General features: G+C 40.9%; 1 protein-coding gene across 1 annotated transcript in view; it reads right to left on the reverse strand.

The window, feature by feature from the left end:
* LOC146488432 (choline transporter-like protein 4) overlaps positions 1-22,601 on the reverse strand; it is a 51,376-nt gene extending 28,775 nt beyond the window's left edge. The window contains exons 1-13 of the mRNA XM_085117805.1: positions 22,363-22,601; positions 18,097-18,145; positions 14,012-14,085; positions 13,666-13,716; positions 13,349-13,379; positions 12,918-13,017; positions 11,512-11,622; positions 10,959-11,019; positions 10,625-10,730; positions 6,423-6,465; positions 5,705-5,745; positions 4,903-4,953; positions 3,498-3,559 (exon numbers count right to left, since the gene is read on the reverse strand). Of these exons, the coding sequence (XP_084973931.1) occupies positions 3,498-3,559; positions 4,903-4,953; positions 5,705-5,745; positions 6,423-6,465; positions 10,625-10,730; positions 10,959-11,019; positions 11,512-11,622; positions 12,918-13,017; positions 13,349-13,379; positions 13,666-13,716; positions 14,012-14,085; positions 18,097-18,145; positions 22,363-22,459 (877 nt within the window). The 5' untranslated portion in view covers positions 22,460-22,601. The remainder of the gene's footprint in view (positions 1-3,497; positions 3,560-4,902; positions 4,954-5,704; positions 5,746-6,422; positions 6,466-10,624; positions 10,731-10,958; positions 11,020-11,511; positions 11,623-12,917; positions 13,018-13,348; positions 13,380-13,665; positions 13,717-14,011; positions 14,086-18,096; positions 18,146-22,362) is intronic.
* Positions 22,602-27,294: the final 4,693 nt, after the last annotated feature.

Here is a 27,294-nt window from a genome sequence, read left to right on the forward strand (position 1 = left end):
GAACTCGGTGCCACCTGTGGCCCATTTTCGTCCAATCCTCTCTCCACCGAACTCGTCACGTCGCCCCTCCAATTTGCCTACAGTCGCTCAGGAAAGCCTCGCGTGGTAGTTGACTTAAGCTTTCCTCACGGCCAATCCGTAAACGCCGGAATTCGAATCTCGTCCTCAATCTACCTCGGAGAACCCTTCAAGCTTCGCCTACCAGGGATAGACGCCTTGCTAGACATCATTCGTCTGAAAGGTCGGCTTTGCCATTTATTCAAAGTTGATCTTAGCCGTGCCTTTCGCCAGCTACGCGTCGATCCCCGCGATTATCACCTCCTTGGCTATCGTCATTGCGGCCTCCTTTATTTTGATATCGCTCCCCCGTTTGGCCTTCGATCCTCCGCCATGATATGCCAACGTACCACTTCCGCTGTCACCTACATCTATGAATCCCTGGGATTCTATTGTACAAATTACATTGACGACTTTGGCGGTGCTGAGACTCAGAGCACTCATTGGCTGCTTTCCAGGCCTTATGCGCCTTATTGGCGCGGTTAGGATTGGAAACTTTCGCTGACAAGGATTCACCTCCATTCCACTAGCATGTGTTTTCCTTGGAATCCTGGTCGATACAGAGGCCATGACTGTTTTGGTTACTCCGGATCGTGTTCAAAAGCCGCTGAGTAGCTGTTCCTCGCTGCTGTCGGTTGATCAGGTCTCCCGTCATGCCCTTCAATCCTTACTTGGCGTCATGTTCCTCGTCACCGCCTGTGTAAGGGCCGCACACGTGTCCATGTCTACTCTCTTGAACACCCTACGTGAATCCAAAACGTCTCAATTTTGTTAGTGCACCTCGGACAACAAAGCGGATCTTCGCTGGTGGTGTCACTTCTTGCCGTTTCTCAACGGAGTCATCTTAATCAAAACTTCTCCTTGGTCGTGCGACCCTCTCTACCTCTCTACCTCTCTACCGACGCGTGTAGTACTGGTGCGGGCGGGTATTTCCACACATCGTTTCTGGGATTCATCCAACAACGCTTCGGTCACGACATTTACATGTTGGAGCTGTTGTCCATCATGGTGGCTTTGAAGCTCTGGGGCGCTTCTCTTCGTGGGCAGCGTCTCGTCCTCCAGTGCGACAACCAGAACAGCGTGCTTGCTATCAATTCCCGTCGTTCCCGTTCACTTGGTATGCAGCTCTGCCTACGCGAAATTTGGTTCCTTTCGTCTGCTGGTGACTTCGAGATCGTCGCAACCCATATCCCCCGCGTTACCAATACTGTCACTGACCATCTCAGCCGCTGGAATCTTTCTCCCACCCATCAGGACCGGTTTCTCGACTTCACTACAGGTGTGGATACCTGTCATGTTTTCTGCCCACCTCAGCTGTTTGACTTTCAGGTCGTCTTCTAATCTGTTTGTCTTCCTTCCCAGGTTTTCCCCAGGCTGCATCAATTGGTACTTCTTCACTACTGCAACAGCAGTCTCCGCTGAATGTTCTCGTTTCTCGTATTCAAGGCCACGCGTATGCTCCGGGGACAATGCGCAACTTGCACTCCCAGTGGAGCTCTTTCCGTCGTTTTTGCGAGCAATATGGTCTGGCGCCACTTCTGGCTTCACCTCATACACTGTCAGCCTATACCTCATTCCTGTTTTGCAAGACATCTTCGTTTCCGTACATCATGAACCATTTAAACTCCATCCGTCTCCTCCATCTTTACCGCGGATTTTCAGCGGATTCATTCAGCATCTTTGACCTGGCACTTACCAAGAAAGGACTCAAACGCATTTTAGGTAGCTCTTCTCCTCAGAAGCACCCAATCACGCCCGACCGTTTGGCTGCTATCGGGTCTTCTCTTGACCTTACCTCAGCACCACAAGCGGCTATCTGGGCTTTGTTTACCGTTGCGTTCTTTTCCTTTTTACGGAAATCCAATCTCGTTGCTGCCTCTGCTGCCTCATTCGATGGCGACCGACAGCTTTCTCGCGGGGATATCAAGTTTACTGACTCTGGGGCTGTCCTCCGAATCAAGTGGTCCAAGACGCGTCAGCACCAGGAGGGGATCCACGTCATCCCTCTACCCAGTATCCCACACTCGTCTCTCTGTCCTATGTCGGCTCTTCGTCGTTATTTCGCTTTGGTTCCTGCCTCCGACACGTCACCTTTCTTCTGCTTCCCAAGTCGCCGTGGTAGTGCTGTCTTCCCCCTTACTGTGCATTATTTTACCACCACCCTGAAGCGTGTCATCGCCGGTCTGGGTGCCGGTCTGGGTCTGAACCCGGCGAACTATTCCCCCCACGGTTTTCGCAAGGGTGGAGCTACTTTTGCCTACCAAGCAGGCGTGCTAGAACATTTAATTTTAAGCTTCACGGTGACTGGCGCTCTGACGCTTATCAGTCATATTTGTCCCTTCCTTTGACAACCCGAACGGAGGTTGCTGATATTATGGCTGCTAGCTTATTTTTCGACCGCCCTTAATTAATTTTAGTTTAATCCCTATCGCTACCCATTCCGTTTCCTTTACTTGTAAGTTTCATCATCATTCTCCATTTCCGACACGTTTGGGCCAATTTCCCCATTCCTCTTGGGGCTCATTTTGCAACCTCGTAAGTGATTAAAGTTTATTTTAAGCCCAAACGTGTCTCTTCCTTCATTGCGTCGTCCTCAGCCGTAGATTCATTGATTAGGTAAATAATTTAGAGTTTTGATCATCGGATGTCAAATAGGTTAATTATTGAGTGTGATTGTAAGCTACTATTTGTTAGGATCATTTTCGCGTCTCCCATGCCTATCAGTTTTCCCACGTGTCGCTAGCCGGCAAGAGTTTTCGTCTTCCCACCCTCCCTCCCACGGGGGCTCATTTTGCGACCTCGTAAGTGAAATCTTATTCAATGTGTAGAGAATAATTTGACAGTCATTTCAGTACAAGAACGGAGAGTTTTCGTTAAATCTGAGCAAAGTTATAAGTTTTTTCAGTTTTTCAGAAAGTTCGGGGTCGTAGATTCAATTAGTGAAAAATAATAAAACACGAGAAGATGTTATTCAGAATAATCTTATTCAATCTGTAGAGAAAAATTACACAATCATTTTGTTGCAAAATTTGAGATTTTTCGTTAAATCTGAGCAAAGCTGTAAAATTATTTCGTTTTTCCACGATTTGCGGTGTCTTAAATTCAATTAGTGATGTGTTGGCATGAACTTTGAATAAAAAAGCACGTGAAAAGTTGTTAATCGGCGCATCAGAATAACCTTATTTAATGTGTAGGGAATAAGTTTACAATCATTTTAGTACAAGAATGGTTATTTTTCGTTAAAATTGGGAAAAGATATAATTCGTTTAAGCTTTCAAGGAAGTGTCCGTAGCCGTCTTAATTTCAATTACTGAGGTGTCATCTGCATTCACGAGTTGGCACACAGAAACCTTTGATTATTCTTACTTTACAGTGCCACGATCCTGACAAACTCAAAAAAGTTAAGTTAAACTTGTTTTATAAATTGTCTTTCAACTTACAGTATCCCAGTGCAGTTAATATGGCACATATCGACACCCAGACCAGTAGCCCAGCAATCCACCTAAGGCAATAAAATCAGTATCACCAGTGGTAATTACACAATAAACATATAGTAAATATTAGCTGGGTATAAACAACAGGGTGCTTCATCCTGAGTGTGCAATGATTCAAGCAACAAAAAGGTGGCTGGTGGTTTTACATTACCCACTGCACATTACCATAACAACAGTCATAACTACATTTTTCAGTGCGTGGAAAGGGTGTGAATTTGACCAGGACACATTGTCGTCCCTTCATGCAAACAGAAAATGACCTTTGTTGTTTGCCATACAAATTAATTCTTGGAAATAAATGTGATGGAATATTTTAAGCCTGGTGAATAAATGAGAATGATGTATTATTCAGTGAATGACACATGCATACTCGGAAGATCTTAGGTTTGACTCCTGATAGGAGCACTCACATTTCCTTCTGCCAAGTATGCTTGCGTCATTCACTGAATAATACATCATTCTCAAATAATTCTTGCTGTATTCCCCACTATAGCGCGCGGAGGGGGGGGGGGGGGGGCATCTATACCAAAGAGATGGGTTGCTGATTAATCAAGCACTTACAGTCATACATCATCATCATCTGATCTGTGCATATTATATCTGTGTGTGTGTGCGCGTCCGGCCACAACCAGCATAAATAATTTGTTTACTGGCAACCTGGCATTTTTAACCCAGTGTTTAATTCAGGTTCCCACTACCCTTGCTTTTCTTTCTAAGCTGCTTTTGTTTTAATGTAAATACTTGTAAAAAAAAAAAAGGGGTAAATAAAGTGTTGTTGTTGTTGATTCACAGGGCTCCAGCTGAGCCTGCTTCCTCCCAACTCTTCCACCCTAAATTAGGGGCCTTCAGATCAGAGTACGAGTACGAGATTGAGGACGAGTACGACTTCCAAATTTTAAATTAGTCACAGCCCCAGAATATCTTGTTCCTCCCTGTTGTTAACAAGCAGATAAGGAGACCATGGAAGCAAGATTGGTGTGACAAGCGGTTATCTAAACCATGCAAACTAGATTTGAAAAGTTGTACTCGTACTCAATCTCGTAGTCATAGTCAAATCGGAAGGTCCCTATTACGGTACCTAATTCCTTCCCAACCACTGTACGTGTACTGTAGGCCAGATTAGGGTGCTTATTTAAGTGCTTTCATCAGAAATGACCACCAGTAGATCTAGGTATGCTAGTAGCTTTTAGATGTATATAATGCTGGTTACTAAGACCGTAGGGAAAAAAAGGCAGCAATAACTACTCAACAGAAAGCAATGTCAGGCACTCTGCAGACAGATTCCTTTCTATATGACTATGTAGGACTGATTGAGTAAAGCAATGTTAGTGAAACTTGGGAATGAACTTACCTCATTACAATGATGTACAAGAATGAGGCAATCATGGCAATTGCCATAGCCCTGTTTAAATACAAAATTATTTTATACAACAGCAACTTAAAATTAAATGTTTTATGCAGTAAATTGTCTCAATAATAGTCTTGACAGACTACAAGAGCAATAAACGCTTTCAAAACGTACCTGAGAAAAAAATGGTCAATTTAAAATCTTTTTCATATACATGTCGCATTGACTAACCAGTTGTCATGACTTCCTAAACACTTAGTGTTTGCTACACAAGCAATACAGGAAAGTTCAATAAAAGTGTTGCTATATAGTTTGACCATTTGGAAGATATGTAACGGTCGCTAAAGTATCTAATGGATGACCATAAAGACCACAACAAGTGACAAGATAAAGTTACAGTTGAGGTAGATATGATTTAAATTCCAGAGCCAAAAATCTGCCTTTGAAATTCCTAGCCCAAACACCCCCCATGCCTTCCAAATTCCAGTAATCCATAATTCCAAGATGCCGTCCATGGTATGGTATTGATATTTTGTGGAATCATGCATTTCCATAGGTTTTGTTCAAGCACGATCATTTTCCAATCATCGGTTTTATATTCATTTACGTGCAAACTACTTCCACAATCAATTTACCATGAAGATCATGATAGGACTTACCATGAAAATATACCATCTTAAGTTACATAATTTTGAGAAATTCACATTTCTTGGCCCTTTATCACAAACAAAGGACTGTTAAAATCTACAAAGGGACCCTCTGAACCTTCATGAGCCAAATGGTAGAATAAACTAGAAAGACGTACGCCTTAATCCAGTACCAGGATTGCTGTACATCCGCTATAACCTAACAAGTTAAAATAAAGTTGCATAAACTTTTAAGGTACATGTAGTCTAATCAGTTTTATTAAAAACTGAATCATTGTATAATGCAATTCGAGGGATTTGATTGGCTTAGCAGCCATGGTATATGAGCCATTATACCATGGCCGAGAAATGGCGACCATTAAATTGCCTTCTGGTTGTTCTTGCACAGCGAAATCAGTAAGAACTAGCAATATTTCTTGATTGTTTCTAATAAAACAATTATTCCACTCGCGCTTGTTGGATATCAGATGATTATAGCCAACTCGGCGCTACGCGCCTCGTTGGCTATCTATCATCTCATATCCAACCCGCGCTCGTTGAATAATTGTTAAATAGTATATTGTAACCTAAGCTTATACTGTGCAGAATAAAATTACAACCATCTTGAAAGTAATGAGCATTAAGCACAACTGCTGAGTACACTGGACAACATGAAACTTTTGAGAAAAAAATCTGTCTTGCCAGTGGGTGATCAAAGTTCTAATGGTAACCTATGCTGCCACTCACTGTTTATGAGCCACAAAGGCTGAAAAATTGGGGATGACAAACAAGTCACACACAAACACAAAAGTCCAGTTGTTACTCTAACTTGAATTTACTTCAACATTTTCAAGACTGCAGTGTAATATCTGTAAAATTAGTAGTACATTCGCTAACCTTTTGCCCCACATTCTGCAGATTGAGCAATGCTTGAACAGCTCTGTGAAGAGAATATTGACAAGGAACATTATTTTACAACTTGTAATCAGTATCAACAAAGGCTTGTTGGGTGGGTATGGATTTTTTCTGGACTGCACCATAAATAAAAAGAAAATCACCTTGTGAAACATGGATGAATCATTGATTTAATAAACAATTATTTATCAAATGTTCTTATTCCCTTATTGGCCTCACTCCCCTCCCAGCCCCTGTGATTCAGTTTTTAACTGCAATGATTATTAATAAACGGTCATTATTATAAAACGTTTTGTTGTAGCAGGCAGTGATTTTTCTCTGCAGAATGTGAACGTTAGTTGTTGTGTCACCTGCTTCTGTCAGAAGGGCATCATTATCATAACTGCCTTGTACTGCTTGGCAGTAAACCATCCGAATTGCTGCCTTGTACAGCTCATTCAACATAAAATCTTCTGCTGTTGCAAAAAAACAACAAAACCCTATCCACAACAGGGTTTATTTGGTCTGAATACCCAACTCTTAGTTAAGCTTAAAATTTTCTTTGACAAAAATGAGACCCTCTTCCCCCTCCTCCTTATCTGAATTTCCAATGCCACATTTCTACAGGGGAGGGAGGGAGGAGGAGACGGGGGATAGTTCTGGGAGCCCCACAGTAGTAGACAGCAAGGGCTGGCCCAAGTTCCATTCACTGTGTATGACAGGGGTCCCGTGTATTGTAACTTTTAATAAGTGTTTTTACTTTAAAGCAAACAATCTGCTATAGATGTCAAAATCCCCAGCTACCAGCACATTTTACAAAGGGTTAGGAAATGTATAAGACTACTATTTATTCTACAATGCATAAATTAGAGACTAGCCTGGCTCCAGAGGGTCGTTGTTTAAAAAATATAAATTTATAACAGTGTTTATACAGGGTGCTCTCTCACAAAATGGTGGTTTTTAGAGATCAGGCCCTGTATATAAAAGTAACAAACAACTAGAGATTTAATTTATACAATAGTTAAAATCTACTTTACCAGTAAGAACTTGAAAATAATATAGTATATAATAAAAGGAAACAGAGGCAGGTAAGTTAGTCAAAATTGTTTAAAAAATCGTATTAATGGAAAATCTTCAGATCCTACAGAATAAGGCAGCTAGAGTAATTCTCGATTACAGCCCCCATTCGTCAGCCACTGACGCTTTGAGGATGGCAGTTATAAAGAGGCGAGAGACATTTATCTCGGTGCTTCACCCCTTGATACCACAGCTTCACCGCAGTTCTTCTTCACCCCTCTCCGACTGATAGTCGCAATACTGGTGCGTATGTCGCGCGGCCGCCTCCTGGATACCACAATATAAGAGAAAAGATGCGCATGCGCTGTGCCTCTTCATTTCGTGGCGCGTTTCGGCCCACCACGTTTTTCTGTTTTCTCTGCTCATTGAGTGTTTTCCTTCATTCACTGCAGCTTAAATGTCGGACATGACTGGCGAAACCTCTAAAAATGTAGGTAGTTTCGATTGCATTAGTTTTGTCGTTTTGTTGAGGCATTTATAGCAAGGAATTACACGAGTGAAGGAACGAGTCAATAACCGCCCTCTGTGTCTTTAGGACGACACTTTGTCACCGTCTGACCCGACCAATATGGCGGGTAGCGGAAATATATAGACAGCCAGTCCTTGAAACGTTAGTGGCAGAGTCTGTGGCAAAATCATTACCAGCGGTCTTGCAAGGTGTCCTTGCTTTGCTCCCCTTACCGGGACAGAATGTTAACACGGTGACAAAATCCACCGATGTAACGCCGGTGCCAACCACCCCCCGAGGAGATCGTTTCTATAATACAGAACAAGAAACTATCATCTCTCAAGATCTGTTGAGTTTCACAAATAAGGCCTTTTCCAGGTCCCTATCCAAAGACAAGTGGAAGGAACTGACCACTTCCTATACACAAATAAAAGATACAGAGTCCTTGCTGGTAGCTCCAACGATGGAGGCTGGGATGAAACAGGAATTAAAAAAGAGGCATGGTTACACTGAAGCAAAGGAACTCTTTGCCTTTGATGATGGCTTGGCTGAACGTCAATCTGCCTTCTTGGTCGTGGCTCGCCCCTTGTTAGCAGCCTTGACAGCCCTTGATAATGCAGGGGGAGAGGATGAGGATGAAGGTCCTGACCCTGATGCCATTAAGGACCTAATGGAGGATGCTCTAGTCCTCCTTGGAAACGCCAACTTTAGGTTTAATGCCTGGAAGCAAAAACGTTTCTCTGAGTTCCTCACTGAAGTTGGTAAACGTACTCTGCGGGAAGGTATCCCAGCAGATAAGCACCTTTTCCCGGACAAGTTCCATGCAAAGATCAAGAGTGAACATGACCATAGCTCAACTAACAGCAAGCTTATCAGCACACCAGCCTCGAAAAACCTCTCCAAAGGACCACACAGGAGGGAGCAGCCCTTTCGTGCACCCCTAACAACAGTCGAGTTGGAGGGAAACGTAAATGGGGATATGGCTCAAAGTCTAAGGGCCAGAATAGCAGGATCCTCCCAGCAATCTGACCCCAAGACCAGCTCGAGCTGTCTATCCGTTCCCATGTCTCAGAATAATCACGTCCCCCACCAACGGATCAGCAACTGGTTTACAATACTTTGTTCAGAATTGGAAACAAATAACACAGGACACTTGGGCTTTACAAGATCCCCTTTTGCAGGCAACACAGGCAATGGCGCATAAGAGTAACCAGAGTAAAATGTCACTCGGATGCTCACCATATGGAAAGGGCTATCAAGGACTTGTTAGCGAAAGGAGCCTTCCGGGAAGTCAAGCCGCAGGACGACCGGTTCACGTCAACCCTGTTCTTAGTACAAAAAAAATGGCGATTATCGAGCTATCATCAACCTTCGTGCTCTAAACCGGTTCTTGGGAAAGGAGTCCTTCAAGATGGAGGGACTGCAAGTAGTGAAATCCCTAATACAGCAGGGAGACTTCATGATGAAATTAGACCTGAAGGATGCATATAACGCACTTCCAATTCATCACTCCCACAGAAGTTATCTGATGTTCGTCTATCAGGACAGGACATACGAGTTTCAGTGCCTTCCCTTTGGCCTCTCCTCAGCTCCGCGGGCATTCACAAAGACACTGAAGCCTGTGCTGGCAGTGTTGCGGCCCATGGGTATCCGTGTTGTGATCTACATAGACAACATGTTATTACTCCACCAACAGAGCAAGGTGCTGCAGAAAATCTTTGCTCAAGTGGTAGACTTTCTGGAAAAGCCTGGCTTTCTGTTAGAGGAGGAAAAGTGCTCCCCCATTCCCTGCCAACGTCTAATCTTTTTCGGAGCTATCCTAGACTCCACAGCCATGACCCTGTCCCTCCCTCAACCAAAACGTACCTCCATTGTGGATACCTGTCATCACTCCTTGCTCAAGGGAGTGGCTCAGTGAGGAGTCTGTCCACGTTAATTGGACAAACGAGCCATGCATCACAAACAGGGATCTTGGTTGCACCACCTCATTACAGAGGTCTTCAACGCCTATGCCTGCAAGCAGTGTCACAACATGGACAGGCAAGGAAAGTGATAGTCCCCTTAATCTCCCAGGCACACAAACACCTAGAGTGGTGGGTCTCATAGAGCAGCTGCCGTCTGAATGGCTGTCCAATTCAGCTTCCACCCATCGATCTCACAGTTTGGAGCGATGCCTCGAAAAAGGGCTGAGGCGCAGCCTACCAGGGGATTTTCACCGGTGGCCATTGGATTGCGGAAGAGGCGTAGTGGCACATCAATGTCTTGGAGCTACGAGCAGCAACATTGGCTCTGGAAGCGCTTCTGCAGTGCCAAGAGTCTCAACATCCTCCGCTCAAACACATTCACTTGAGAATAGAGAACACCACAGCGGTGGCGTACATCAACAAGAGAGGGGGCACGCGCTCCCCTGCTCTGACTGTACAATCCCTAGAGTTGTGGGCAGTAGCCTTGACAGCAGGAGTATCACTGCCTCTAGGCAGATCGAGACCAGAACCGAATGGACATTGGACAAGAAGATCTTCGAAAGAGAACCACATCTCTCCGTCAGGTAAGTAACCCTCCGGGGAAATATAATTTCTCTCCCTAACACATACCAAAATTAACCTCTGGCACCCAGGATAATTTGAGACTAGCCGGGAATCGGTCTTCAGGCATTAACAATCATATACTTGTAACTTACAAGGACCCTTCCTGAACATCACCAGCGGTAACATTTTGTCCAGATGCAGTCGTGAGGCCTGCTGTTATTTCATCTCCCACAACTGTTGGTATACAGCGATTAAGAACTGGAAGACAGAAAAATTGTGAATTTAATTAACAAGTAAATCTATATCACAGGGACTGAAATGATCTGCAGTATAAAAAAGACGGCATGATCAGTTCCAAACTGAGCTAGCCAAGGGTGGTATGGTGTGGTGTGCTAAATATAATTATTATCAAAATTTTAGCACTTTGCTGTTAAAATAAATTTTTAATAATCTACCAGAAAAGACAACAAAGGAAATGTAACAAACCATCAGAGCTCTTGAGGTAATATGGAGCGCATCTTTTGTTCAAGATGAGGTCAGCCAACTCCTGTTGAGTTAGAAGAAAATATTTTTCAAAACAGCAACAACAAAGCCCTGGGAAAACAACACAATATTAAATAAATTAAATTTTATCCAACACCCTGTCTCCAAGGCCAGTTTGAGTTGTATGCTTCAATATAATGCAAGGACTATATACTATTTATAGTCAACTACTTTTAATTGTAACAATTAACATAGTATTCCCTTAAAAAATGAAATGAACAATCAATTAACATTTTAAAAAACATGGTCCAAAGTCTCCAATTATCCAGAAATAACCTAGCTTCTGAAGTGCATTACGGCTGTCATTAACAGTCGACAATCAACTGTAGTTAAGATGGTTGGTTACAGAGTGCAACGTGACCAATAGAGGACAGCCATAGGAGATTTCTTGAATTTCCTGTTGCCTACCTAGTTCTCATAAAGACAGCTTCTTAATCAAAACTTAGTGACATCCCCGTGCAAGGCCATATTAAATAAACTAAAAGAAATTATTCACCGTTGGCGTTGGATCATGGTTGGCAAATGTTAGGTCATAATCACAAACAAGGTCTGCTTTATCCACGGTGGCACCTAGTGCATTCTGATCTGGGCACTTCTTGGCACAACGCTGAAACAAACAACAAAACCTCTGATGCTCAGGGAAGCAATGTTGGCCACATGTGAGCAAAACAGAAGAAGTGTTTTAATTTAATATAAAGCCTTCATGAGAGATTCTGGGTATGAGCAACTTGGCTGACGGATTAGTTAAAAGTTAACAAGGGTAAAGCTAACAGAATTTTTGGTAATATCTACATCTACTATTCAACATATTGTAACACGTGATGTTCATCGTCCATACACAAAAGAAAACCTGCATTATTTCGCAAAATAATTGTTAAATATTATATATGAGGCACAGAAGTATGCTGGACATTAATAAGGAACCTTGTCACTCTAGAGGTGACAACCGAGTAAATTTAATGTTGATCACAAGGCAAGTCAGTTAATAATAATAATGGTAATAATAATAATAATAATAATAATAATAATAATAATAATAATAATAATAATAATAAAGACAATGTTTAATGAGGGTAACACCAGAAAAGCTAACACTTAGGGTGACCCTCGATTAATATAAAGTACAGAATTAAATAAGAAATATAAGAGTGACAAATCAAATTACAAGGTAATCGAACAGGTTTAAAATTAATTAGTGAAGAAAGGGAAAAAACCTAAAAATTATCCCTGACTTAAAAATTGTTTTCAACAGATAAGGAGTTCCAGGCTTGTACTTCTCAGTACAAGAAAGATCTTTGTCCTGTCTAATGGTAGATAGCTTGGATATATTGATAAGTTTTTATTTACGGCCGATCTGGTATACTTACCGTAGATTCAACCATATTGTCTCACAAAAGAAATTGTAACATGTATTCACAGAAAATGCGGAAAACAAACATTAATAAAAATTTAATTAAATATACTTCTGTCTGTGTGATAACAACAAAAAATTGACAAGATTTAAAACATTCTTTATTTAACACACATGTTCATAATAAATTATTAGGCATGAATCTTTGGGACATTGTATTTTAAACCTTTCAAGCAAACTTCAAAAGCCCATAGGCTACCTTAAAAATTAAAATCAAATTCCTAAGTACGTAATATTGATAGATCATAGCATTAAAATTGACTAATGTATGCGAACAACACTTAGGATATGTACACTAATCCTAATAGATATTCGGAAAATACCACTCCTGCATGCCTTATACTTAGAAAGCTTCTGGTAATTTAATGAATTAATAGTTTCTCTTAATCATTAAAGGCTTCTCACAATTATTAAACTCAAGGCTTCTCTTTTAATTATTTTCTACAGGGTGACTAAGAAGTCCCTCTGGTAGAGTTCTATATAAATCAAACCTGTTTTGTAGGACAGGAAGCCCCAAACAAATTAGTTGAAACTTGTGTGGCTGCAGCAACACATTCTGTCAAGTCAAAGAACACCAGTTTTGGAAGATCCCTGCAAAATAAATCAAGCATTTCTTACAATCAATGAAACAATCATAAAACCCTCATGATCATGATCAATTTAACAATACAATCAGCAGCTTTAAAAACTATGTTTACATCTAAGAACAATAATTCAAGTAATCGTATTGCAAACAAGGGAATTCAAAATATACAGCACCAAAACAATGAAAACGAAAACTGTGACCATATAGACTATTTTTCCTTGTTTCCTATAGCTTTGTCAAGAGATACAGATCCACATTAAAGTATGTTAATTTCAAAATACAAAACCAGTTCCTTGATCATAAACAGTACAACTTAATTATAGGAAATAAACTTACTTGACTTTTTCATCAAAGCCACAAATATTTCCTAAGAAGAAAATATTTAACATTTTTTTAAAAGTCCATTCTTTTAGAGACTGGTCTCTGAGTTACGGTGCTAATTGATGGTTGTGGAAGGAAGGTTGGCAGACCTTAAATGATGGATCTTGCCTATTAACTTTCTCTAAATCATACTAAACCCTCACAGGTTAGAATTATTCAAATCATGTCAGATACAAAATATGGAACCCTGAGTCCCTGAACCAGTTATCACATGATCAAGGCATAGTTGTGGCACATAATGTTTATTTATTATTTAACCTAGAAGAACGTACCATCAGAATCAACTGAATTCAGCAGTTTGTATGGGTTGCCATTCATATAGGCTGCAAAAAAAAAGATTACTAAATTTAAGTGAAATAATAAAATTTAAATGAATAATTCCTACTTGGAAAAATCTCAATTGAAAGGTAATTCTAGAGAACACTTGTAAATTTCTATAAACAAAACTATAGCAAGAGTGACAACAATAGGGCCAAAACAACTCGACATAAATGAAGAAGGTATTGAGACGGTACAGAACTCTAGCCTCGGAAAACTGGGGTACAGTGCTTTAAAATGAACAAAGCGAGCTCTAAGGTACGAATTGCATTCGAATTATAATAATAATAATTTACTTACCTACAGCTCCTAAGGCAATCATCCCCACAACGTAAAGAAGGAAAATAATGCAACATATAACGTCTGTGCAGCTCCTAAAATGCCAAACACACGTAGATTAACATCTTATTTCACATGAATCATTTAAGAAAATTAATACTTAACAGTAACTACAGTGAAACCTATATTATAGAAGCGGACCCCATATTAAGCGGACATACCCTCTATTAAGCGGATCGACAGCAGCACAAGTCCCATCTTTTACCCCTCCACATTTACTGTGTTACGAGAGATTTCGAGTTTCACTTTAATACGTTTGGCAAGCGCGTTAGCTACGAAAGTCCAACCCATCGTCTACGTCGTGGTAGCTGGGAGCAGATAAATAGGGGATTGCTGAGCAGGGTGAAGTATGGCGGGGGACTGGTTCCTCCGGGCCGCTACGGTAGCCATGAAGGCCTGCTTAGAACACTGAAAAGCCTGGCCAACGGGGCTCTGGTAAAGCTTGGTGGGCCAATCACCCACTAAGTGGAAACAAAGCGATTACAGAAACCATAACAAATACGCTCAAGGTCACATCTGTCTTGGGAGGAGAAGGCGTCTCCTCGAGGACCCGTATGACTCATTACAGGGAAAACCGAAAGGAAGCCGTGATACCGACCCCCCTACTTACTCCTAAGGCAACCACACTGTTCGGTACATGGAACGTCAGGACTATGTACGAAGCAGGCAAGAGTGCACAGATTGCTGCTGAGATGACCGCATATAACCTGTCAATCTTGGGCCTCTGCAAGACTAGGTGGCAAGAGTCTGGGTGTATACAACTGTCGACTGGACAGACCGTCCTCCACTCTGGCCATGACAGTGCAAATGCTCCCCATACAGAGGTAGTTGGATTCATGCTGACGCCGCAAGCTGCCAAGTTTCTCATAGGTTGGAACCCAGTTTCATCCAGGATTATCACAGCTGGGTTCTACACTAAGGCTAGCAAAGCCACCTTTGTCCAGTGCTATGCCCCAACCAACGATGCGGATGACGAAGTAAAGTCGGAGTTCTACAGGGGCTTATGGATGTAGTAGCCAGGAAGGACCTGATACTGCTCCTTGGAGATTTCAATGCCAAGGTGGGGAGCAACAATACAGGCTTTGAGACAGTCATGGGGAAGTATGGTGAAATGAGTGACAACGGAGAGCTGTTTGCTGACTCTTGTTCCTTTAACAAGCGTGATATCAGAGGAAGTGTTTTCCCACACTAAAAGGTCCACAAGGTGACGTGGGTTTCTCCAGACAACTGGATTGAGAACCAAATTGACCACATCTGTGTGTCATCGAGGTTCAGAAGGTCGCTGTTGGATGTCAGAGTAAAGAGAGGGGCAGACGTAGCTTCAGATCATCACCTTCTCATGGGCAGATGCCGGTTGAAACTAGCTGAAGAACTTCAACACCGGCCGAAAGAAGACAAGTTACAAGTACAACATCGAGATGCTGAAGGTGGAGGAGACAATTAAGGAAGAGGTTTCAGCTTACCATCTCCAACAAGTACCAGTTGTTAGCAAGTCAGCAGAAAATGAGCAACACCTAAGCGAGGGGAAGGACCAAACAGCAGTTAACCATGCGGCAGGGTATAAAAGACGCATAGAGGGAGACGTGTGAGGAGACTCTGGGATGCAAGTGTGGATACACTGAACAAGATTGAAGTCAGGAAAAAGGCGAAGGAGGTGTTGAATCATAACAAAACGAGAGTCAGGAAAGCAGACGCTCAGGCCAAATACTCCGAAGCCAACAAGGAGGTCAAACGAAGTATTAGAAGAGGTAAACGAAACTTCGTAGACAATCTTGCAAAACAGGCGGAGGAGGCAAGGGTGAAATGAAAGAGCTCTATTCCATCACGAGAACACTGGCAGGTGCTAAAACGATCCCAGACAGACCAGTCAGAGCCAAAGGTGAAGAATTGCTCACCGACCAAGAGGAGCAGCGTAAAAGGTGGGCAGACCACATCAGGGAACTGCTGAACAGACCACCGCCGAGCGAGATTCCAGACATAGCACCTGCCGACACACTTTTGGAGGCTGATGAGATCAGACCAAGTAAAGAGGAGGTCAAGAGAGCCCTCAGACATCTGAAGAATGGAAAGGCAGCTGGTCCAGATAGCATACCACCAGAAGCCATCAAGGCAGACCTGGAAACCTCGGCTGAGATGGTATATAACATGTTTGTTAAGATCTGGGAAGCAAATGAGATACCAGATGACTGGAAAGAAGGCTATTTGATCAAGCTCCCGAAGAAGGGAGATCTGAAGGAGTGCAAGAACTGGAGAGGCATCATGCTGTTATCAACTGCTGGAAAAGTGTTGAACAGGATAAACCTGGAGAGACTGAAAGCAGTGTACAATGAACAGTGTCAGAAGCTTTGTAAACTCAAATGAAAAGAAATAAACAACACCATCCAACGTCGCACGTTCATTCACAAAAGTAAAATTTTTATCTGTGCCTTCCACCGACATTTTGAGACGACATTATCGCAAAATAACGTCGTCTCAGCGCAATAAGAAGATCCTCCAGAATCGCAATAATGTGCAGTTCAGTTCTGATGCCGTATTTTGTTTAACAGCATCGTTTTAGTTGACCAGTGCCCATCATATCCCTCTTGCCGGCTATTTTCCGGTTGACAACAGGTTCTTTTATCATGATTTCCAGCCATAAGCTAATGGTTAACTTGTCATGAAGCTTAACTTTTCATATTTTTCGCGGTTTTAGAGAAGGATATATTTTTAGTCTTGTAAACCTCAAATTTCAGTTAAACAATTTTTTTACCTCACGTGAGCATCACCGGTGACGTGATTGAATTAACCAATCACATCGCCGAATTCACGTTGTTGTTGAGGACTTTCCCGCCATTTGTCAAGTGGCAAGTCGCGAGACGGCAAGCAAATGACGAGGATTGTGAGGGAAAAGAGCGCAATCCAAAAAATATTTGTTGAAGTCTCCTGTGTCGACAACTGAAGACAGCGGCGTAATGAAAAGGGAAAGATAGCGTTTTCAATTTCAGAAATTGTACTACCTGTACCGAAAAATCGTTCGCAGCAGGCATTACGACATGGCTGAAACACCCTTTTGAGGGACAAAAATCGCTTAAAAGGTAAGTTAAAGTTCTACACAATAAAACAGTAAGATTATCAGGTCAATGAATTCATTTTATAATAGTAAATACGAGCGTCCGTTATGAGTAGCGTTCCGTACAAGCTCATAAATTTCCAGTTGTAGGCATGAAAAAATGCAAAGCAAACATTATTTTCGCCGAGGGTTTAAAGGGGCAGTATCATGGGAGATATCATGATTTTTAGCCAAAATTCACTAAATTTAAACTTTGAACACTGGGTTAATTAATTTCTAAATCGCTAATTTAAAGAAACATTAATAGTGACGCTAAGACGAAAGGTTGAACCAAAATATAGTACAACCGACTTTTAGTGCGTTACGACAGCGAAACTTGAAAACGTCGGGCCGACTTTTTCAAGTTTGAACCCTTCTTTATCTTGGTTATCTGTCGGTGAAAATATCTGTGGATAGTTTCTTTACATTCTGATTATAGAATTTTGGTCCTTACTTGGCTGCTAACAACCAAATAGGGTCTTTTCGATTGTCAATGAGTTTCTAAAAGTTTTAACCCATTAAAAAAGTTGTAACTTAATTCTTACCCAGGTGAAGAGTTCACGTGTCTTAATAGTCGTACGTTATACTTCGTTATACCGTATATCGTGGTCTTGAATCTGGCCAAGATTGCGGTGTCTTGTCGAGATCGTGGTTGTCTCGGTAAGATCTTGGTTTTCTCGTCGAGATCGCACTTGTCTCGGCGAGATCTCGCCTATCTCGGTGCCCTCTAAAAATCTCGCCGAGACCACAATCTCGGCGAGATCCCGCTGAAGTTTTTCGCCCTCTAAAAATCTCGCCGAGATAATAAAAAGGCAATCGCAATCTCGGCGAAATCTCGCTGAAATTTTTTGCCCCCTAAAAACCTCGCCAAGATCTAGCTTATCTCGGCGAGATAACCGAGATCTCGCTGGAATTTTTACAAGGCTAAATATCATGCAAAGATCAGTTTCAGCCTTACCTGTTTTCTATTGGACCATGAAATGTTGGATCAAATTGCTTTGCAGTTCCTGAAATAAATAGCAAGTCTAGGATTCAACTTATACAACACATTACAGCAGTTACCAATAACACGCGACCTACGGCATTCAAAAGAGTCGGATAAAGTTGCGTTTTGGTGGACGTCAATCAAAGAAAAGCCGTTGAAATTATTTTGAATTCTGACAAGATTCCAAGGTAAACCTGTAAGAAACTAAGAATTTTACCTCGCTAAGAGAACGTAAACTTTATTTAAATTGATTCTCCAGACAGATCAAGCGCAAATAAAAGGTATTTTTGAATTAAAAATTTCGATTTTCACTGCACGTGATAATTTGCTCACTTGCACGCATCGCTGATTTAATTGTCAGGTCTAGCGATTTCAAATGTTTCATAAAAAAATAAGGCTTCGTCTAAATAATGCGCATTTTTTAGATAACCTGTCTTGGAAATCAACTTTCATAAAGTTTACCATCCGTCAGCGGATAAAACTGTCAATTTCTTCGTTCTGTTGCCTTGAAATGTTCTTAGAAGTCAAAATAATTTCAACGGCTTTTCTTTGATTGACGTCCACCAAACGCAACTTTATCGGAGTCTTTTGAAGGCGATAGGTCGCGTGTTATTGGTAACCGCTGTAATAACACTCAGTGCATGGCAATGGATGCATTCTATTTGTGGGAAACTGTCCACATGTTTGCATGTTTAGCAGTTTCCTTTAAAAACAGATTCTTATAATTAAAGGCAATTTTTCATCCATATTTGCCTGTTTTCTTTCTAAATAACTTATATTCATGATACTTCATTGCTTTCCAAAACCTCTAATTATTTTGATTCGTTTTTGCTGTCCTCACAAACAAAAATCTCTGTTTTCAAAACTCTTCCCCTAGCCTAACACCAACTGTTTATCGCCACCTAAAGAGAAACATCAGTCTGAAGCAAAACAATACGCGGCCGTGTTAAGGACAGTGCCTACTTTTGGTACTGCGCATATGTACGTTCTGCACATCTCGAGATACTTAGATTTCCTACGGATGGTGCCTTCTAATACAGGGATATTTTTGCGCGGTTTAAAACAATGCAGAGAAAGCAGAATTTAGCAAGTGCTTTTGGTATCCAAAACGAAAATTGGGGTAACCATGCATTTTTCAGAGATAATAGAGCTTTCATTTGAAAAAAAAAAAAAAAAACGCCATACATTGCTTTGAAGTAACCCCAATTTTCTTTCTGGATTTCAATAGCCCACATAGTCATAAACCACGCAAAAATAATTCTTATTAATAGGCACCGTCCTTAAGCATGCACCACTATGCATGTGTTGGACATTGGCTAACAAAAATAGAATGATATCCCTGCCTGTCAGTCTGATTAATTGTACAGGTAAGCAGTTGTCACACAGTTGAAGGAATCACAAGATACATGTGTCACACTGTGCCGTCAATGCAAGCAAATGATTGATATTACAGAAAACAAAATACCAGTGTGCAGATTATGCTTTGGATGAGCCGTGAAAAAGCGTTTTTTTCTTTTTTGAAAATTAAGAGGACATACAAGATCTCCAGAGGCACCTTCAGTCCAATTTCCAATTCCAAGTGCGAACTGCACACCCTTTCGATTACTCAGCATCGTACAAAAAATGAAGTTTTTCTAGCATTTAGATCACACAGTAATGCACAAGTAGACAGGGCTTTTATAACATTCTGTGCAAAACCAAAAAACTAAGAGTCCTCAATTGTCCATTCTCTATCATATTTTTGCCCCCAAAACTGGCTCATTCTGAAAAAATGTCATTGTTTTGCTGAAAAGGTTTCATTTTGATGACAACTTATTTGCCACGAGTACCTCCAAGAAGGCTGCTTCCACTTACAGCAAAGAACACAATCAATTAACTTGCACTGGAATGCATGTGATTGTTCTCTCTTTAACAAATCAACGGCAATTTTCCATGGTCTGAACTCTTATAGATCATAAAATGTTAAAAACTGAAGTGGTATAGACCATAGCAAACAGCATAGTCTATTTTTTTTGGCATAGTCAATTTTTTTTTAAATAACATGAAAAAAGTGCCAGCAGAATTGACTTTATTTTCCATTGAGAAAGTGTGCATTACATCTGACGTCGCACTCTTATGTACAATATATAGGTACAAGCCAATCAGCGCGCAGAAATTTTGACACTTATTGTAAAATGTTACTTGGAATGGCCCTCTAGTGCACTAATCACTACTCCAGATTTTTTTAAGTTTTCTAGCACAGGAGCTAACAGGCCTAGAATTGCATTGACCAAGGACAGCATCACATATAAAGTACTATGCAAGTTCAATTTTTATGTCTACAGAATAGTTAAGTAAAGGGAAGTGAAGTGAAGCAAATTTATTTTTACGCAGATTTAAAGCTACTATCTGCGAGGCCGTCTACACCAAACAAATAGTGTAATGAATCAAGGAGACATGAATTTCATGTAATCTACATGCTATTTAATGATCATGGTGAGGAACAAAACGGGACAAAACGGTTAACATAGAATTCGTTTCCGTTCACAAGTTGATCACTAAAACCATGTCTCAAATTTTTGACACATGCTTTAGTAATTTTCTTTATAAGGGGTTAAAGTTAAGAAAGGGAAAAAACTAGGATTGCTTATAAAACAAGGTATAACTTTTTTAGCAACAGAACTAAGTAAACTTTGCAGAAACGGTTTTGTTCGGAAACTATCTGACAACAATTTCTCCAAATTTTAGTTAAAATGGACTCGGGACTGCTGACTTGGAACTCAAAATGCACATACAATTCGCTTATATTTTACTTCCGAGAAATAGGGTCAATAGAAACGTTCCCTGCATTCCAGTGTAATGAGATTATTTCTGAGATTATAAACCAGGGCGATCATGACCGCCGAGGAATCAACTTTCTCTGACAATGGGACTATGAAGGGTAGCAAGGAACAGGGGTAAACGTCCCGGCCTCCACGGCGGAAAATAACTCAGCTCGATCCACCCTTCCTTGCACGTCTGAAGGAACGATTCTAAGCTTAGTAAACACGAGATTATTTTTTGATTAAACTTATATGCCATTAAACAGTCGATGCAGCAATTGAAATGCGCTGGTGACTTGTCTTTTTAAACGTCCAGGTCAATAAAGATGCCAAAGGTTCGAAGAAAGCGAACCAGAGCACATGAGAGCAAACGCACGAGTGGACATCGACAAAAGAAACGGAAAATGGTGCAAGTTCAACGGCTAATGTCGAGATGAAGGACAAAATGCCTGGAGAAATCTCATCAGCTGGCTAACAAAAAGTCTACGTTGCACTTTTGATTCTAATTTTTCACACCAGAACCAAAATAGTCGATTGCAAACCCTACTACGACGATATTTTTATCAATCGACAGCCTCTAATTCAGTGATTCACGTTCTTTTAGTTACGATCGGATGGGAGTCATTTTGCCTCTTCGCTGGCAATAAGCGTGGAGGATAAAGTTCAACGCGGTAAGCCTTCAAGAAGAAACCGCCATCTGCACTATGTAATTGGGCACACACGCTATTGGTGTCTATTTTGTTCCTTGGTAATTCCGCATCATAGGACTTGTCCACGCTCAATTACTTCCCGTTATAACTCTGAAAAGAAATATTTTTGTTCGTGGGGTTTTCTTTGAACGAAAGATCGTCTTGAGATCTATCAGACCGTTAAAAAACCTCTGATCATGCAAAATGATGGTGAAATGGGTTATACTGATAGCACTCTGAACAAAAACAATGACGGTGATTTAATCTTATGGGGTGAAACTTATTTTCATGCCCAAACAAAACAAATCTAAACTCCCTTCCCTTCCCTTTTTGTGTAATTTATAAGGATATTTTATTGAACAATTGCAAACCATAAAGAAATCTCGGGAAACAAAATTAGAAAGTCTCTGTGGTGAGAGTCAAATTGCACTCCAAGATACATTCCGCATAAGAGCTAAAAGCCTGAGGCAAAACTACACAATTAAACGTGATAATAATGCAAATAAGAAACATCAAAGGTACCTCTACTGAAGCTTCGAGGAAAGCGATAAGCCTGTTTGCGTTTCTTTACTTAACGATATTACTTTGTTTCGACAACGAACATCATTGGGCTCCTGGCTGAAATGCGCTACTAGGTAAGCTTGGTAGCGCATTTCACCTTCATAAGCAATGTTCAATGCAACTCTCAATCATAAAAAATGTTGAAAAATTAATTGTGTAAGCCACAATCAGCGGTTTACTAAACTCACCCCATTTCCCCCCTCCACCATTTTTGCCGCCTGTGCCACCTCTCATCTCCACATTATCGCTTCTTCCATCGTCACTGTTTTTACCGCAACAGCCCATCACTGATGCACAATTTCCAGTACAGGTACGTGTTAGTCACTTCCAGACGACTAAAGAGCAGGAAATATCGTAAGCTTTCAGCCTGTTATCACAGAACGAAAGTTTTCAACGCGGAAGAAGAGTTCATAAGCAAATTCTTATATTGGCTCATCGGCATTACATGATTGACGTCACAATGCTCATGTTGCTGCTCTTTGTCAAGAGGAAGTGTTGGGATCGGTTGCTAATAGCAACAAAGTTTTAATGACGATCAAGTCACGGTTTTTAAGCAAAAATAATGTAAAGACGTGGTTGGCATCAAAACAGAGCATTAAAATCCAAGGTAACTTTCAAATTCAACCCACACAGTCAGAAAATGTGAGTTCAATGAGCTAGGGATATTTTCCACCATAGTCAATTGACGGCTAGGTTGAAATGTTTAGGATTTTTACAACCGAACTGCCTGCGAAATTGTTGTTCTCATGAGAACTCAGTGAAAAAAAGTTTACTACAGTCGAACCTGTATTAAGCGGTCACCCTCGGGGAATGGCTGAGTGAACGCTTAATACAGGTTGCACAGAATACACGTCAAACACAATAAAAATGACATTTTGTATAAGTATAACTTGGTGCACAGTTTATGCACAAATGCAATCACAAAATCACTTACTTGGTTAAATAATAGGTACGCAATGCGTACATGTGTCGTTAGGCGTAAAAAATGGAAAATTGTAACTGTTAGTCATAAAAAATAGTTAACCGTAAAAAAAACTTTCTACCCACAATTTGCCTTTTAGAGATTGTCACGATTGCTTGTAAGGACGTTTTTTCGTCTTGTCTAGTGGCTGATGTACCCTATTTCAGCCTATTTTCATCCGGGAAAGGTCATCAGAGACCTGCAGACCTTAAAAATGTGTTTTGTAACAATGGAAACTAATTTTCAACTTTGAGTGAAGCAATTGACTTTCTTTTCAGATGTCGATCTGTTACCGTAACGGAGAGAAATTAACCGTTAGTCGTAGAAAAGCCAAAATATTAGCCGTCAACCGTAAATGCCTTCATCCCATTGAGAACCTCTGTTATACTCTGTATGCATCTGAAAAATGAAGTGTTAGGGACGAATTTGTCGGGTTAATAGTTTGCCTTGTAGCAAGAATACCGAGTTGAAAAGATATTTTTTTTGTGACAAATTATTCATCTCATGGAGGAACAAAGCAGGTTACAGTGGTATTGAAGTTTTCTGCAAGATAGGATACATGCTTCTTACATAATGAAACATTAAAAGACTATGCAACACCTCACTATTTTCTTCTCATAACCGTTTGTCTGAAGAAGGAGCTTGATCACCGCCACGTAGTTCAGGTTTGTCAACAGGGGGCACAATTGCCGCTGGAGCCAAGACACGTGTTGGTAGCACTCCAGTGGTGTTCATCTACAGAGATGTGCGGGGTGAAGTCGCAGGAAGCTTTCAAGCCAGTTGCTTCTGCTGGAATGCCACCTGGAGAGCATCCCGAGGACTGTCTGGCTCGACAGGGAAATCTTTCTTACTTGGTTGTGGTTTGGGAGGAGGTGGTATCTGTTGCTGGTGCTGTAAGAAGAAAGAAAGTGCTAGGTAGGTATAACTAAGATAAAACTTGATTTAAAATACAGTTGAAACATCTTTTAAACACAATTTAAGCAGATCTTCCACGGTCACATTTCGACTTCCCTGAACCGACTGAGATCTGGGTACGAGATTAACTTTGTGTTCACATACCCTGATTCTAGGAGTTTCCTTTCTTCTTCTTCTTTTTCCTCAAAAGAAGGAGCCGTTGTCGCCGCTTCGTGATTCAAGTTTGTTCAGTATCAAAAAGAGAAAATTTTTTACTCGACATTTCCACAACCTGCCTGGGTAATCACCCATATAGTTACTAGATCTCACTCAATCTAGGTACAGAAAGCCATGGCCTCCTACATGTAAAGAAAGGAGTGTAAGGTCGATTTGTACGTAGTCAGGATCAGGATCGGCGAAGGAAAACAAAGGGTTTTGAGCCTGTTGTCACTAGTCAGTTTTATCTTCCTTTATCCCATGTGATGTTCGAACCACAGACCTTCGGGACGGGAGTGCAACACCGTATCACTTGAGCAGAACGGTGGCCCAAAAGTGTCACGGTAACTTCAATTTCACCACGACAATTTCAATTTCATCACGGCAAACTCAACTTCATTCACGGCAATTTCAATTTGATCTCGGCAATTTCAATTTCACCACAACGATTTCAGTTCTATCGCGGAAATTTTTTTAATCTGTCTAAGAACCGGAAATAGTCGCCTTGATTCTAGGGGCCCATTACCATTTGGGTGATAACCCACAAGGAAGTTGAAATTGCCTGCCGCGGTGAAATTGAAAATGCCGTGAACGTAGTTAAAATTGCCATGATGAAATTAAAATGCCGTGACACTTTTGGACCACCATACTTGGGCCCCCGAGTTTGAGCCACACAGACCTGACTGCCGGTTAATTTGACCTGTCCAATTCAAGTTTCAAGTTTTTTCAATAATTCAAAAATTTAGCAAAAAAAGAGAGACTGGCCCGCAGGAAGCGAGAGCTAATCTAGTTGGGCCAGATTTACAATTGTTTAAGGATAAAATTAATACTATTACAGTTATTACAATCAAAGACAAAACAAAAAGAATGTAGAGGAGGTAAAGAAATCACGAGTAACTCATAAAAAAAAAGAGAAAAAGTCGAAAAATTAACGAGTTGCAACTCATTGGCGAGACCTATTTTCTGTACTATGATAGGCGTTTCAATATAGTCATTTTCATTTACCAAAATATTGAGGAGAAGCCGGCGAATTTGTGCTTTGAATTCTTTCAGAAACAAAATGTTCATTCATGATGTTCGAGCTCTTAGAAGCTTCTTTGATAATTTTGTAATCATCCTTAAAGTTTTTAACCGCAGTTATGGTTTTCGAGTTGTTCTTGCGGCGGTGAAGTAGCTCATTAATTCATTAGTTCATTAAATATTTGCTTTAACAGCCAAACATGTCAAACAACTTAAAGTACGTTTGTTTGGGAAAATCCGAATCTGGACTTTTTTTATCCAAGATCACTCGGATCATGCTGCATCAAAGGAACGGACGAATCGTTTCCCAGAGTGGATTCGTAAAAAAGTAAAAAAATAACTTTTGCTCATTTGAAGGGCCTTTCACAAAAGAGCAAGTGTTTCGGACTGAAGCTTCTCTCCTTCCAGAGATATTCAAGTTATCGTTCAAAAATTGATGACGTCACAAATCGCTTCAACACAAAGACAAATCACAAAATCAAGAATATCTCGGAAAATATTGGAGTGATGCTGCTCAAACTTGGCACCAGTATGGTACCTCAGGTAAGGCACAAATGACTCTTACTGTGCTGTTGCCATGGCAACAATTTTGCTCTCGGGTCTATTTAACGCTCGATTGACGTTCTCATTTTGTTGTCTTAACCAGAGATCGTTTACTCGCAATGAGCTAGAAAGGAGACGTAGGGCAGTATGGACACTTCATGCGTTTCAAGTAGGACTGTCTGCCTCTCCTTGTCTTGTCAAAAATGCTGGTATTTGGTTCAAAGCGGAAAGGGACTGGGGCCGAGAGTAATACCATGGCAACGTCAAAATGGGTGTCATTTTGTTTCTTACCTAACGTACATTATTGGTGCCAAGTTTGAGCAGCGTCACTCCAATATTGCCCGAGATATTCTTGATTTTGTGATTTGCCAAACTTCTTTTCTTTGAAAGGCCTTTAAAATAAGCAGAAGTTAGTTTTCACTTCATAGGCACTTTACTTCGCGGCGCTGAAAAAAATTAATGCGAAGCTCAGAATAGTCTCAAACGCTTCTGCATCGAATTTTCTCCCATTTTGAGCGAAATTCCTGCTCACTTTGATCACAAATAATAGTGTCATCAGTACTGATCTAGTGAGTTTTTAGAAGAAGCGAAATTGTTCTATCAAAATCTTTACTCTTTGGCTGATACGCAACATGACACTACCAAAGAAAAGATGTTTTTCCCAGATGGAAATACTCTTAAGCTGAATGAGCAAGAGAAAAAACACTGTGAAGGCTTCCTCACTGCCTCTGAATGTTTAGAAAGTTTGAAATTGATGGAAGCAAACAAGAGGCGTGTGAGCAACGGCCTCCCAGCGGAATTTTATAAAGTTTTCTGGAGAGGCATCCATCAGCATCTACAAAACGCCTTAAATTGTGCACATAAAAAAGTCCTCTATCGATTACTCAAAGGAGAGGATTGATTGTAAACTCTCATAGCAAAATAGAACAAACCTGCCAACTGCTTAATTGCGATTACAAAATAGCTGCTAAAGTACGAAAGGTCCTACCATAGATAGTTTACAATGATCAACCTGGTATTCTTGGGCGATTCATCGGCGCCGAAAACATCAGACTGAGGGGCTGACTACATGGAGGGGGGAAAGATCCTAGCACCAGGGCGGATCCTTCTTGCGCCATATGTTTTCTGTATTCGTTTCATGCAAAAGCAAAAAGTTGTACTTGGCCTTAGCCCTAGGATCTTTCAAGCTGAGAGAGAAAATAAGAAGATCCTAGTATAAGGAACTAAAAGGAAAGAACATGGCGGCAGCCAGGCGTTCAACTGCTAAAGGCAGACTATTTTCCTCTTTTTCTTCTCCACTCACATCCTGACCAAAAATTCCAACGAGTACCCTCCACCCTCTTTTTTCGGGCTCTGCCGGTCCTGTAGGCCTGAAGGCTCATGGAGACTAACCCATCATTTCTTCAGTGAAATCAATGGGAGCATCAAACCTCCTAACAAGAAATAACTGTGAAGCAATATATCAAACACGAGAAGGTGTGTTTCA

The sequence above is a fragment of the Pavona decussata genome, unplaced genomic scaffold, assembly GCF_977016875.1.
Source record: "Pavona decussata unplaced genomic scaffold, jaPavDecu1.1 SCAFFOLD_9, whole genome shotgun sequence".
In the NCBI taxonomy this organism is placed as follows: Eukaryota; Metazoa; Cnidaria; class Anthozoa; order Scleractinia; family Agariciidae; genus Pavona; species Pavona decussata.